Source organism: Ovis canadensis, chromosome X (assembly GCF_042477335.2).
Source record: "Ovis canadensis isolate MfBH-ARS-UI-01 breed Bighorn chromosome X, ARS-UI_OviCan_v2, whole genome shotgun sequence".
Taxonomy (NCBI): Eukaryota; Metazoa; Chordata; class Mammalia; order Artiodactyla; family Bovidae; genus Ovis; species Ovis canadensis.
Genome location: NC_091727.1, coordinates 31,648,067 through 31,663,237, shown reverse-complemented (window position 1 = coordinate 31,663,237; position 15,171 = coordinate 31,648,067). Strand labels below are relative to the sequence as shown.

General features: G+C 38.1%; 1 protein-coding gene across 13 annotated transcripts in view; it reads left to right on the top strand.

Moving 5' to 3' along the window:
- The window catches only part of DMD (dystrophin), a 2,687,035-nt gene that overhangs the window by 2,662,461 nt on the left and 9,403 nt on the right, over positions 1 to 15,171 (top strand). For all 13 annotated transcript variants that reach the window (XM_070291485.1, XM_070291489.1, XM_070291490.1 and 10 more), the window contains one exon: positions 9,865 to 9,957. In XM_070291485.1, the coding sequence (XP_070147586.1) occupies positions 9,865 to 9,957 (93 nt within the window). The remainder of the gene's footprint in view (positions 1 to 9,864; positions 9,958 to 15,171) is intronic.

Here is a 15,171-nt window from a genome sequence, read left to right as displayed (position 1 = left end):
CCATTTCCTTCGTCAAGGGATCTTCCCGACCCAGGGATAGAACCCAGGTCTCCTGCATTGTAGGCAGACACTTTACCATCTGAGCCACCAGGGTAGGCTGCCTATTAAAAAACTCACTTCAGATGTAAAGACATACAAAAGGACTTCCCTGGTAGTCCAGTGGTTAGGACTTTACCTTCCAATGCAAGAGGTGTGGATTCAACCCCTGGTCAGGTAGCTAAGATCCGCCATGCTTCACAGCCAAAAAAACAAAACATAAAATGGAAACAATATTGTGACAAATTCAATAAAAACTTTAAAGATGGCCCTCATCAAAAAAATCTTTTAAAAAGATGTAAAGGCACAGAGATTAAAGGGATGGAAAAAGATATTTCACAGAAATAAAAACCAAAAGAAACCTGGGATAGCTTTACTTATATCAAATAGACTTTGAAACAACTAAAATAAGAGACAAAAAAGGGCATTACATAATGATAAAGAGGTCAGTCCAATCAGACCTATAACATTTGTAAATATTTATTTCACCCAACATGGTGAATATAAGGCAAATATTAACAGACCTGAAGGGAAAAATAGATACCAGTACAGTAATAGTAGGGGATTTAACCATACCTCACTTAATATCAGTAGATAGGTTACCCAGGCAGAAAATCAATAAGGAAGCATGGGACTATACATCAGATCAGATGAGCAGTTAGAGAACATTCCTTCCAAATGCAGCAGAGTACATTCTTGTCGAGTGCACATGGAATATTTTCTAGGCAGCAACATTCTCTAGGATACATCATATCTTATACCACAAAACAAGTCTCAATAAATTTAAGAAGACTGAAACCATATCCAGCATCTTTTTGACAATAATATAAAAACCAAAAACCAATTTCAAGAAGAAAACTGGAAATTCACAAATGTGTGAATATTTAATAACACACCACTGAAACTACAAATGGATTGATGAAGAAATCAGAAGAGAAATAAAAAATACCTTGAGACAAATGCAAATACAATATATAAAAGTTATGGGATGCAGCAAAGCAGTTATGAGAGGGAAGTTCGTAATAATAAATGCCTGCAAGAAGAAACAAGAAAAATCTCAAGCAAACAACCTGACTTTACACCTCAGGGAAGTAGAAAAAGAAGAACAAACAACATCCAAAGTTAACAGAAGGAAAGAAAGATTAGGACAGAAATAAAGAGAGGTGAAAAAGATAATGGAAAATATCATTGAAACTAAAAGCTTGTTTTTAGTTCTTTTTTGAAAAGCTAAATGAAAATGACAAACCTTTAGACAAACTAAGAAAAAAAAAAGAACTCAAATATAAAATCAGAAATGTAAGAAGAGATATTACAACTTAAACCAGAAATACAAAAGATCACAGAACTATTAAGAATAATTACATGGAAACAAATTGGATAATCTAGAAGAAAAGGATGAATACCTAGAAACATGCAACCTACCAAGACTGAATCATGAAGAAACAAAATCTGAAAAGACCAACAATGAGAAAGGAGATTGAATCTATAAACAAAAGTTCCCCCCCCCCAAAAGCCCACAATCAGATGGTTTCTCTGGTGAATTCTACCAAACACAAAGAATTAATACCAATCCTTCTCAAACACTTAAAAACATTTGCGACTACACCCCTAAATTATTTTACAAGGCCAGCATTACTTTGATACTAAAGACAGATAAGGACACTACAACAAAACTATAGACCAGTATCTGATGAATACAGATGTAAAATTTCTCCAGAAAATATTAGCAAACCAAATGCAACAATACAGTAAAAGGATCATGCACCATAAACAAGGGGGATTTATCCCTGTGTTGCAAGGATGGTTCAGTGTGTGTGCATGTGTTTAGTCGCTTAGTCATATCTGACTCTGCAATCCCATGGTCTATAGCCCACCAGGCTCCTCTGTCCATGGAATTTCCCAGGCAACAATACTGGAGTGGGTTGCCATTTCCTTCTCTAGGGGATCTTCCTGACCCAGGGATCAAACCCGCATCTCCTGTATCAGTAAGCAGATTTTTTACCACTGAGCCACCTGGGAAGCCCAGTTCAATATATACAAATCGATAAATATGATATACCACATTAATGAAAGATAAAAATCACACGATTATCCCAACAGGTGAAGAAAAAGCATTTGACAAAATTCAGCATCCATTCATGATAAAAATTCTCAACAAAATGGGTATAGAGGGCATGCATGTCAACATAATAAAGGCCATGTATGACAAGCCCACAGCTAACATCAGGGCCCAGAAAATGGACCACAGCCTTGTCTAACTCAGTGAAACTATGAGCCATGCTGTGTAGGGCCAACCAGGATGGACAGGTCATGGTGGAGAGTTCTGACAAAACGTGGTCCACTGGAGAAGGGAATGGCAAACCACTTCAGTATTCTTGCCTTGAGAACCCCATGAACAGTGTGAAAAGGCAAAAAGATAGGATGCTGAAAGATAGGATATTCAGTGGTGAAAGCTGAAAGGTTTTCCACTACAATCAGAAGACAAGGATGCCTACTCTTGCTGCTTTTGTTCAACATAATGCTGAAAGTCCTAGCCAGCATAATTAGGCAAGAAAAAGAATCAAAGGCACACAAATCAGAAAGAAAGTAGTAAATTTATCTGTATTTGCAAATGACATCATAATATATATAAGAAAACCTGAAAGGCCCTACCAAGTAACTATGAGAACTCAATGAATTTAGTAAAGTTGCAGGATAAAAACTCAATATACAAAAATCTGTTGCATTTTTACACGTTAATAACAAACTATGAGAAAGAGAAATAAAATAATCCCATTTATAATTGCATCTAAAAGAATAAAATACCTTGGAATAAATTTAAGGCAGTGAAAAACCTGTACACTAAAAGCTGTAAGACAAAGATGAAAGAAATTGAAGAAAACATAAATAAATAGAAAGATACTTCATGCTCATGGATTGAAAGAATAGCTGTTGTTAAAATGTCTATACTACCCATTGCAATCTACAGATTCAAGGCAATTTCTATCAAAGTTTCATGGCATTTTCCACGTAAAGAGAATGAAAAATCCAAAAATTTGTATGGAACCACAAAAAAGAACCTAAATAGCCAAAGCAGTCTTGAGGATAAAAAAAAGAGCAAAGCAGGCGGCCTCATGTTGCCTGATTTCAAACTGTATTACAAAGGCACAGAAGTAAAAATGATGTGGTATTGGCATAATGACAGATATACAGATTAACAGATCAGAGGGCCCATAAATAACCCTCACACATATGGGGAATTAATTTACAACAAAGGAGCTAAAAACATATGATAGGAAAAGAAGAGTCTCTTCAGAAAATGGTACGGAAAAACTGCACAGCCACATTCAAAAGACTGAAACTGGACCACTGTCTTAAATCAATTCAAAATGGATTAAAAACTTACTGTAAGACCTGAAACCATGAAAATCCTAGAAGAAAACATGGGCAGTAAGGTCTGTGATATATCTTGGCGATGACTTTTTGAGTTGACACCAAACATAAAAGCAAGAAAAACAAAAATAAAATGACTACATCAAATAAAAAGCTCCTGTACAGTGAACAAAACCATCAGGAAAATGAAAATGCAACCTACAGAATGGGAGAAAATATTTGCAAATCCTATGTCTTACAAGGAGAATATTCAGATTTTGTAAAGAACTCAATAGAACCAACAGTGTGAAAAATGGGCAGAAGATCAGACATTTTACCAAAGAAGATATACCAATGGCCAGCAGGTACATGAAAAGGTGGTGAACGTCACTAATCATCAGGGAAATGCAAATCAGAATCATGAGATATCACCTTACATCTGTTAGAATGGCCGTTATCAAAGAGAGAAAATGTAACTGCTGGTGAAGATGTAAAGGGAGCCCTTGTGCACAGTCTTAGTGCAAATGTGAAATGGTGCAGAGAACAGATTGGTGGTTGCCATATGCAGGGGGTTGGGGAAAAGTGGTCAAAAAGTACAAACTTGCAGTTATAAATTAGTCCTGCATGAGCTATAACATACAGCATGGGGATTACAGTTAATGATACTGTATTGTATATTTGAAAGTTGTGCAGCAGCATGGATAGACCTAGAGATGATCATATTAAGTAAAATAAATCAGAGAAAGACAGATACTATATGATGTCACTTATATGTGGAATCTAAAGAATGATACAAATTAACTTTATTTGCAGAACAAATAGAATCACAGACAAAGAAAACAAACGATTACCAAAGGGGAAAGGGAATAAATTAGTAGTACGGGATTAACAGATACACACTACTATATATAAAATATATAAACAGCAGGGTCTTACTTTAAGCGTAGGGAAGTATATTCAATACCTTGTAATTACCTATAATGGAAAAGAATATGAAAAAGAAATATATATATATATATATATATATATATATATATATATGAGTCCCCTTGCTGTACAGCTGAAACTAACACAACATTGTAAATCAACTATATTTCAATGTTTTTAAAGTTGCTAAGAGATTAAATCTTTTATTCTTGTGATGAAAACTTTTAAGATTTATAACTATGATGATGAATGTTAACTTACTGTGGTAATCAATTCATAGTCTATACATATTTCAAAGAATCATGTTGTCCATCTCAAATTAATAAAGTACTATATATCAATTAGATCTTAATAGAAAAAAGACATGAATAATAGCTACTAATTTCAGTATCTTTCATCACCATTCAACACAAACCAGGTAGTAATCAGCATCATCACTATATACCATTAATATATTAGAGAACTTAAACACAGTATTTTTATGTAGAATTGATACCATCCCGAGCTTTCCTGGTGGCTCAGTGGCAAAGAACCTGCCTGCCAACACAAGAGACGCAGGTTTGATCCCTGGATCCAGAAGATCCCCTGGAGAAGGAAATGGTAACCCAGTCCAGTATTCTTGCCTGGGAAATTTAATGGACAGAGGAGTCTGGTGGGCCACAATCCACAGGGTCACAAAGAGTCAGATAAGACTTAGTGAGCAAAGAACAACAACAAAAAGCCATCTATCATCTATCCCAGATCATGATTTCAAAAAGTCATTGATGGTAAATATCAGGTACAGGAGAAATCTTTTTTTTTTTTCTTAAGAAAAACTAGAAAAAGGCAGGGACAACATATCCAGTTGGAAATTAGTTAAAACAGAGTATGTGATTTAGATAAGTAATCCAAAGAAAAATAATGGTGGGTATATTTGCTTATACACAGTCACCTTTTTTTAAGAGAAAATAATGTTCTAATGGGCTTCCCTGGTAGTTCAGTTGGTAAAGAATCTGCCTGCATTGCTGGAAACCCCAGTTCGGTTCCTGGGTTGGGAAAATACCTTGGAGAAGGAATAGGCTACCTACTCCAGTATTCTTGGGCTTCCCTGGTGGCTCAGCTGGTAAAGAATCCGCCTGCAATGCAGGAGACCTGAATTTGATTCCTGGGTTGGAAAGATCCCCTGGAGAAGGGAACGGCTACCCACTCCAGTATTCTGGCCTAGAGAATTCCATGGACTGTATACCCCATGGGATCACAAAGAGTCAGACACAACTGAGTGACTTTCACTTTCACTTTACATAGCTTCCTTTTATATGAAGAGAAAACAGCAATAGTTCACTTGGGTGTAAAGAGAATAATGGGTATAAGGATTCTTGTGTCTCAGCTGCACCACTTCTGGCTAACGTCACTTTTTAAGCAAGTAAAATTATCATTTGAATTGACAGGCAAATCAGATAGATGGGATCTCTTCCTTTCAAAAAAGCCTAAAACCATGGTGAATTTCAGAAGACTTGAAGCATACGATTTCATTTCTTTTATCTCAGACTTAATTGAGCCATCTCCTTTTCTCTTCACTTCAGCAGTGTCTAGCATATTATACTATATCAGAGTGCTGTTTTAACTTTGACTATGTCTTTCCTTATTTTGAAACATTTATCTTTTTAAAATGTTTCTGTCATTTCTTTGAACCAACTTCAGATAAACCATGAAAAGTAGGACTAATAATGCCAAAAGGATTTTTATGGACATCTGTGGGAATTACCTTGGATTGGAAAATTGAAGTATTAATGCTAAAGAATTGCAATTAACTAAGTTAGAAATCCCTTAACCATTGGTAGTGCTATTTTAGCAGGCAATGCATTGGTGAAGTAGGGATGACGTCTGGCCAAGTTCCCAGTGTACACAGTTGGGGCTCAATAAATGTTTTCTTGTTGAACAAATGAGGGTTGTTTTGGTGGGAGGAGGTTTATGGTCACTAGTATTGTTGTTGGAGTCAGGAACATTTTGGAGTTGCCTGTAATATTGGTGGCTCAGATCATAAAGAATCTGTCTGCAATGCAGGAGACCCAGGTTTGATCCCTAGGTTGGGAAGATCCCCTGGAGAAGGGAATGGCTACCCACTCCAATATTCTTGCCTGGAGAATTCCAGGGATAGAGGAGCCTGGTGGGCTGCACTCCATGGGGTCACAAAGAGCCAGACATAACTGAGTGCCTAACACCTTCACATAATATTATAGCTACATGTCAGCATATGATTAAGATAATCTGCAAACATTGGTATCTTGCTGGTTCAGTCCATTAAAACAGTATACCAGTCAGCTATTGATATGTAACAAAATAATCGCAAAATTCTCAAGGTATGTATTTGTCATTCATGCATCTTTTAGTTGACTGGAGTTGTGCTGGAGCTCAACTAGCACAACTCCTAGTTGTGGGTTGCAGTCAAGTCTGTTTGACATGTCTTTCATCCTCCTTGGGTCAGCAAACCACTGGATTCTGTACTTCTTATGGCACATAAGCACAAGAAAGCAAGCCCAATCACCCAAGGACATTACAAGCTTCTGCTTATGTCATATCTGCTAAAATTCCATTGGGCAAAGCAAGGCATGTCCAAATTCCTGGGCCAGGGAAGCACGTGCCCTCTAATACTTGGTCACTTTACTTTGTATACCCTAGTCAACTTCCTGGTCTTCTTGGAACAAGCCAATCACACTCTCCTCTCAGAGTCTCTGCACTTGCTATTCTCTGTCTGATGCACTCTTCCTTCCATTAGCTACATGGCTCTAAGTCTTCTTTCTAATAACTACAGACCTTTAAGTCCCTAACACTTTCGCTCACCTGCCCCTTATTAATGAGGACTTCTTAGACTCCCCTTTCTGCAGAGTCTTCCTCACTGCCCTTCCCTCTTTTCTGAGGCCTGTATTCCTCCATAACAATGTCTCCATGGAGACCAAGCTTTTTAGTTGTGTATTGCTATAATCCCAGTACTCAGAACCCAGGGTCCCCAACCTCCAGGATCTCATGCCTGATGATATGAGGTGGAGCTGATGTAATAAAACTAGAAATAAAGTGCACAATAAATGTAATGTGCTTGAATCATGTAGACACCATCGTGCCCACCCTGGTCTGTGGAAAAATTGTCCTCCACGAAATCAGTTGCTGGTGCCAAAAAGGTCGGTGACTGCTGCTCAGAGCAGTTGCCTGCTACATAGTTGGCTTTTGAGAAACATTTGAATTTATAAATAAATCTGTGTTGAATTTTTTTTAACATTTAAAATCTGGCTCAGTGTTGAATAGTCCAGTGGCATTAGTTTAATTTCAGGTGTCATTTAGCTGTTTTCACTTTTCCAGTATAATCTGACAGAAAATATTAGGCTGTAAGTATTTTTCGGTGGTTGATTCACCTCTGCTCATGCATATATATAATTCTCATTTTGATTCTTAAAGGAGATTAGTTAAACCCAAAGGAGTTTCTGATTCTGTGAAAATCTTAAGAACAGATTATATTTTACTTGTTTATGTTTACACCTAGGATGTAATAGGCCTTCAAAAACTGTTTGAATAGACACATTGATCACTGCCATGAAAATTTCCACTGAAACCAAGAAGCCAAGTTTACAATCCTACTCAGACACATACCTTTGAGACTCGTAGATGATAGTTATGACTGGTTGACATCATTAGGTTTATACTATTTTTTGATCCTTGAAGTAATTCAGGAAGAAGAATGTCAGTCACTTCATTGAACTGCACATAAACCTTAATCACAGTCCAGTGGAGTTCCTAGAGCTCCAGTGTGAGGTAATTAAACTGTCAGAAATATTAACATAGCTGCTCATGAGTGTCTCTGTTGGTTCCAACTTATTCTGTAATGTGTACAATCACTAAAGTTGACTTGATGCCATGAAAAATGCCTTATATTCCCCAAATCAGCACAATTTTGCAATTGGTAATGGAACCAAGAGATGTAATCAACCCTGCAGCTGTCAGCATCCTGTTCCTTCTGGCGATATTTCATTCATTCCATCTTTTTCAGATGATGGTAGTCTAAAAGCACAGGCAAGAAGAAACTACAGATGCTGAATTTCATTCTTTGATTTTTAAAGGCATGGATATGAGCAAGCAGTTTGTGCGTGTGGATGAATAAATATTCTAACTTCCTTTTCCACCTTATGACCTGAATTCTTTAGCAATCATTTCCTGTCCTTAGTACTTCAAAGAGGTTTTCTATGGTATGTTACCAGGAGACTCACCAAATCAGAGAGGTTTTTGTCTCTCCCAGGTCCTTAGCCCTCCTTTCTAATAATGGTATACAGCCTCAAGTTCACCTTGCATATGATTTTATCTCAATGGTGAGCATTGCCAATGATTCTTTCAGCTTCTGCTTTAAGGAAGAAAAGGCGAAAACTTGGTAATAAATGTAGGGTTACAATCAGAGATGAAATTCCAGGTGTCATAGACCAAAGGAAATGATAAGCATATTTAAGTCATTACATCACTGGCTCCCTTTTAAAGTCAGATGTGAACCTGAGGTTGTCCTTAAGTGTGTCCATTATTGTTGATTTGCTGAAACAAGGTCTTGTTTTAAATGAAAGTGACAATGTACTGAACAAACAGAACTCAAAAACACGTTATTTTCACAGTTGGAAGATTGAATGTTATGAAAAATGACTTTCAAAGACCTTCAAAGTTCAAAATAATTTTGTTTGCTCTTAAGAAATTTCTTCTTACTGCAAATGCTATTTGAGGTGTATTTCCTTGACACATGAATAAAAAGTAGAGACACGGATCAACAAACTCTACAAGGAGACTCCCATCCCCAGAAGACCATCCATGCCTAACCTCCTTTCCTTCCAAATCATCTTTATCTCTTCACAGAAACAAATTCTCAAAAATTAAAAATAAGTTTCCCTTTGTAAGCCTCCAAAAACATAATTATGAAGTAACCCCATGTAACAAAGGGGAAAGGAACATAACTTCCTAGTATCTCCATATGTACAGTCCTTAAAATACCAATATTTCATTACCTTTATAGGTCACATGAAACTCTTATTTCTCCCTATTAAACTGGACTTCAAAGGTACTTGAGTTTTGTTTGTATTCTTTTGTTAAATGTCAAAGGAAAGAGTGGAAAAAATACATCAATGTCTCCACTCCTTGCATTCATACAGTGAATTCAAAATGTCACATTCTTCTTTTGTGTTGAAGAGACACACTGCAAGTATGCACTAATCCTTTTTTATTACAAAGAACAGCATTTTATATTTGTTAATGGGGCATAAGCAACTTATGGCAACTTTACCTTAACTTCTAAGCAGGTACACAGTTTTCTTTTCCAAAGATAATATTGTACATAAATCCCTGCATGAATTCTTCTTCCCTTGAAGGAACTGCTCCCTAATTAGTAAGCTTGAGGGGTTATTTTTATTTCTGTTATTTATGAACAAGTGGCAAAGAATTTATGATGGATTTTAAAATGCTATCATGAACCTTTTCTTTAGTCTCACTGTTTTTTTTTTTTTTTTCCTAAAGTGTAATTTGCCATTATTTGTGTTTGCTTTCATTTAGGCGAGGAAGACCTTCTCAGTCCTCCCCAGGACTCAAGCACAGGGTTAGAGGAAGTGATGGAGCAACTCAACAACTCCTTCCCTAGTTCCAGAGGTAAGTGCCAGGACTCGGAAGTCACTCAGACTTACCGGAAGTAGACTACTCACTGCCATACACAACTGGTATGTGTAGTTTCCATGTTAACATAAACAAGTGCTGACAGAATGCCAATTTGGGATCATTGTGAGAAGAATTTATTTTCAAATGTGAATTTCTGACTTGGAGGGTTTTGAATTCAAATAACCTGTTTCCAGAAATAAGAATACTAACTTAACATTTATAAGGTGTCTTCCTTGCTTGGCACATTGGTCTGAAGAGTTAATTATGAGACAGCTTTCACTACGGAGCAATTATTAAGTGAGATTTACAGATGAGGAAGTGAATGCCTTGATGGTGCCTTTACCAGAGACATACAGCTACCACATGATACAGTAAAGTATAGAATAGGCCTAGTGTACAGTAGTGGTGGGCACTTGAGCTTGCCATCTGATGCCCTTTATGTATATTTTAAAACTGTATCTTACCCCTTCATTTAAATGTAAGTACAGTTAAATATATATGTACTAGGTTTTTTTTTTTTTCTACTTCTTTAGATAGAATACAGTTTTCACAAAGAAAGGCATTCGTTTCTTGAACTATTTTTCTTGGTTCATTGTCCTAACATAAAACAAAGTCACTGACCGACTCCCCCTTCAGTGAATAAAAAGAATGGCAGAGAGCATGTGGACAAGAGTCAATAATATTGTATTGCAAATGTGAAAATTGCTAAGAGTGAAAATCTTAGGCATTCTCATCGCAAGAGAAAAACATGTAACTTGGTATGGTGACAGATGGTACATAGACCTATTAGGGTGATCATTTCACAATGCATACAAATGTCAAATCACTGGGTTGTACACCTGATACTAATATAATGTCATATGTCAGTTATACTTCAATTAAAAAAAAATAATGGCAGCAGTCACCTGTGAGCAAATAGAAGGAAATTCTAGAGAAGCCAAGGGGAGAAAGCACAAGGCTCAGTGGCCAGTGATTGGCACCCCTAATGGGCAGCCAAGGAGGGAAGGGCAACAGACAATGGGGCTATTTGTTCCTCTCCATAAGGGCAATGAGAAGGGTATTTGCAGTCCTATGTTTTTCCTATCTTTTTGTTCAGTGTCAGTTAACAATGGCCATTTCCCAGCTATTTGATGTGCGAGGGAGCGTTGTGCAATGCACATTAAAAGCAATAACATTCTGATAGAGCGTTGCTAAGGAACCGTAAGGGGAAGCTAATTTTAAATGTCTGCACCAGCCATCTTTTCACTGCTGAGTGCCTCTGATTTGTTGATTTTAAGAGATAAAATTCTTGTGTCTTCCACCCACCTTCTTATCTCCCACCTGGCCAGCATCTTCTCCATCCTGCCTTCACTGTCTCCCTAGATGCCCTGATTCATAACAGGAAGACCGCATGCTGGTCTGACTGAAATCAAACGCATTCACCTTTATCCTGCCTCCTATTGCTAGCACCTACTATGCACCAGCTGAGGTGTTAGGGATGCAAAGGAGAAATGCCAAGTTCTTGCCATCAAGGCGCTTATGGTCAGTTGGGGACACAGCCCTCCCAGATGTTTAAATCACCACACAATTAACTGGATTACTCCTATGATGGAGATATCTGCGCCATGAGAGAACCCTAGAAACACCCTTCAAGGTAAACAGGAGGGTGTCAGCCTCAAGCAGAGGAAGGGTCTTCCTCAAGGTCACACAGCTCCTCATGGGCCCGGTGCTGTGGAGCCCAACTTTCACACACATTTCACTGACCCCCAGCTTTCTCTTGAAGGTCACAGACCGGCGTCTCATCCCAAGTCCTTGGCCTGAAAGCTTGTTTACTGATTCTGTGGGAAGTTAGTGGTCACCTCAGGCATTTCTTTCACATCCAAACCACTGGAGTAGATCCAAGGAGAGACTGGAGCAAGGTGTAGGGCTCTGCTTCCCCAGTGGCAGCCTTTTCATACCCATACTAGGTCCCTGGCGTCCTGATTATCTTAAGATGAGAGCTAGGCACCCCCCTCTTAAAGTCCTTGAGGCTAAACAGCACAGGAATGTGAAAGACCAGAAATACACCTCCTCTGATAGGGTATTTGGCAGTCAGCCTCTGATCTTACATTCACTTGTATGATGGTAATTTACTTACATGGAAACCTGGGAAACTCTCTTCAGGCCTGGTTAGTGTTTACTAAATTAGTGCTTATGGAAGCATTTCATCCCCTGAGTGCTAATTGGACTTCTCAAATAGGGCATAAGCAGGCTTTGTCTGAAACCAATTCCATTAACCAAGTTCCTACTTACTCAACAGTACCCTGGTGGCCTGAGAGAATTCATTCATTGTCCTGAAGCAAACACAATCAAATCAACAAACAAACGCAGAATAAGAGAGTAGATAAGGTGCTGGAAGAGCTGACTGGCCTTTCTGTGATGCGGTGACCCTGACATTTTTTTGTTGTTAATTCCTACCAAATTATACCTTATCATAGGCCCTTTATGATTTTGTACCCCATTGCAATGTGTAGGTTCTTTTTCTCACACTGCCAAACAGTTCTCATAGATCAGCAGGTATATGCTGCTGATATATGCTCTAGTTCAGCTCAGTTCTGACTCCTACCTACCCAGAGACAGGATCAAAGTCCACAGGTTAAGGTCTCAGTCCCACAAGACAGCCCCTCCTCTCCTCACTTCAGAATGCCAATTTTAAGTCTGGGTTGTCCGCTGGGTTTCTGACCCACTGGCTAGACACTAGAGATTCCAACAACCCGCTCTTTGGGTCAATTAATTTGCCAGAGCAGCACACAGAACTCAGAGAAACATTTTCTTTACTAGATCATGGGTATGTGATAGAAAGATATAATCAGAAACAGCCAGATGGAAGAGATGCATAGAGCAAGGCATGGGGAAAGCGGGTGGAGCTTCCATGCCCTCCCTGAGCTCACCACTCTCCCCATTTTGTCTCCACATGTTCACCAGCCCGGAAGCTCTCCAAACCCTGTTCTTTCTGGTTTATGTGGAGGCTTCATTACATAGGTGTGACTGATTAAATCATTATTAAATTGGCCACTGGTGATTAAAGTAAACCTCCAGCCCCTCCCCTCTGGGCTCCCTAGTGGCTCAGTTGTAAAGAATCTGCTTGCAGTGCTTAAGCCACAAGTTCGATTCCTGGGTTGGGAAGATCCCCTGGAGGAAGGCGTGGCAGCCCATTCCAGTATGCTTGCCTGGAGAATTCCATGGACAAAGGAACCTGGCAGGCTAAAGTCCATGGGGTTGCAAACAGTCAGACACAGCTGAAGCGATTGAGCACACAGGCATGTCCTCTCCTCTTCCTAGAGGTCAGGGGGTAGGATTCAAAGTTCCAACCCCTCTCATCACTTGATTGGCTTCCCTGGCAACCAGCATCCATCCAAAAGTCATCTCAGTAGCACATAACAAAAGACACTTTGCTGCTGCTCACCGCAGGAAATTCCAAGGGTTTTAAGAGTATTGTGCCTTGAAGAGGGATGAAGACTAAATATATATTTCCTGTTATATGTCACAGTATCACACCTATCTGTCCATAAATTTAAATGGATAAAATGTCTTCTCATTGTAAAAAGGCTGATGATTGATGCACTCTAAAAAGTGGTTTTTCAAGCATCTAGATCCCAGACAGGTGGGAACCAGAAGGTTGATGATGCTGACTCCCAATTACCTCACCACCAACCAATCAGAAGAACATCTATGAGCTTATCACACACACAAACCTCCTCCCTCACCCTGTCTTTATAAACCTTTCGCTGAAAGCCTTAGAGGAGTTCAGGTCTTTTAAGCTCTAGTTATCCTGGACTCCTGGCTTGGCTCTCTGCAATAAATCAATTCTTTTCTACTTCACCCAAATAAATAAAAATTATAAAAGTGGATTTTTGGATACTTTATTTATAACTAAAGGCATTTTTATTATTTTCAAAGAATGGATAATATACACACACGTGTGTGTGTGTGTGTATGTGTATATATATATAGTAGGATTTAGGGGGAATATATTAACAATTGGTAGATACGTTGATATTAAGCCAAAAATCTTGAGATTCTTAATATCTCAGGATTAGAGACTCTGTCAAATTGGAAGGGCCTTGAAAGATCATTTTAGCATCTTTGATGTTCAGAACCGTGGCTTTTGATCTTTTCTGATCATTATCCATAATAAGAGAAACATATTACATCTCAGACTGGGGTAAAGATACAAGTTATTTGTGTGCGTATGTACACACACATATGTATGTGACCACTGTATATATACCACACTGTATATACTCACATATACACACAAAGATCAGAAACAAGTTTTCATGACAATACTTTCTTTACTACATACAATTCACACTGTTTCTGTTTTATGTATTTAAAAATAAAATGCTGGTTGCAACCCACTATACTGATTTCTGATCCATTGGTTTAAAAACAGTTTCCTAGCAGTTGAAAACCTTCATACTGCTATCTCTGCTTCACTAATAACAAAGGAACTGGTTAATGACTCAACCAAGGGCCAGAAGCTGAAATAGTTTGCGTAGAATCAGGACTCAAACTCTAATTCTTTTAGTTCCACATACTGTGATCCATAATCGAGTACACTATTCCCCACACTTATGTTAAAGATCTGTAAAATGAAAATACAGGTACTATTAGTTATTGAAAACAGTCTGTATAAGTGGACCCACGCGGTTCAGACCCATGTTGTTTAAAGGTCAACTGCAGTCTTTTATTAATAAAAAAAACAAGCAAGATCCATGCATTGAAAAAATTAGAACAGACATACAAAATTATATGTTGCATTTTCACCAGAAAAAAAAAATACTGCTCTAACTGATCTCAGCTTTCCTGACCCAGGTGAATATATATATATATATATATATATATATATATATACACACACACATATATATATATATATATATGTATATATATATATTTTTTTTTTTTAAATGATGTTTTAAAAGTTTCACCATGGAAGTTTCTGCCAAGTCCTGGCTAGTGTCTTAGAGAACACTGGATTTTTCATCTTGAGTCTGCCATCCATGTTCCCATTGGTGTATTACAAAAAGTGAAGTTCATGCTTGCTACAGCTGTCTTGGACAGCTGTTTGCATAACTTAAAACAGATGTCAGACCCAAAGGTCTGACATTTAGTGGAAAAGTGCTATTAAATACCACCTCATGGTTTCCTTAACCCTGCTAGGTAATTGCCCACAGAGGAAAAGAC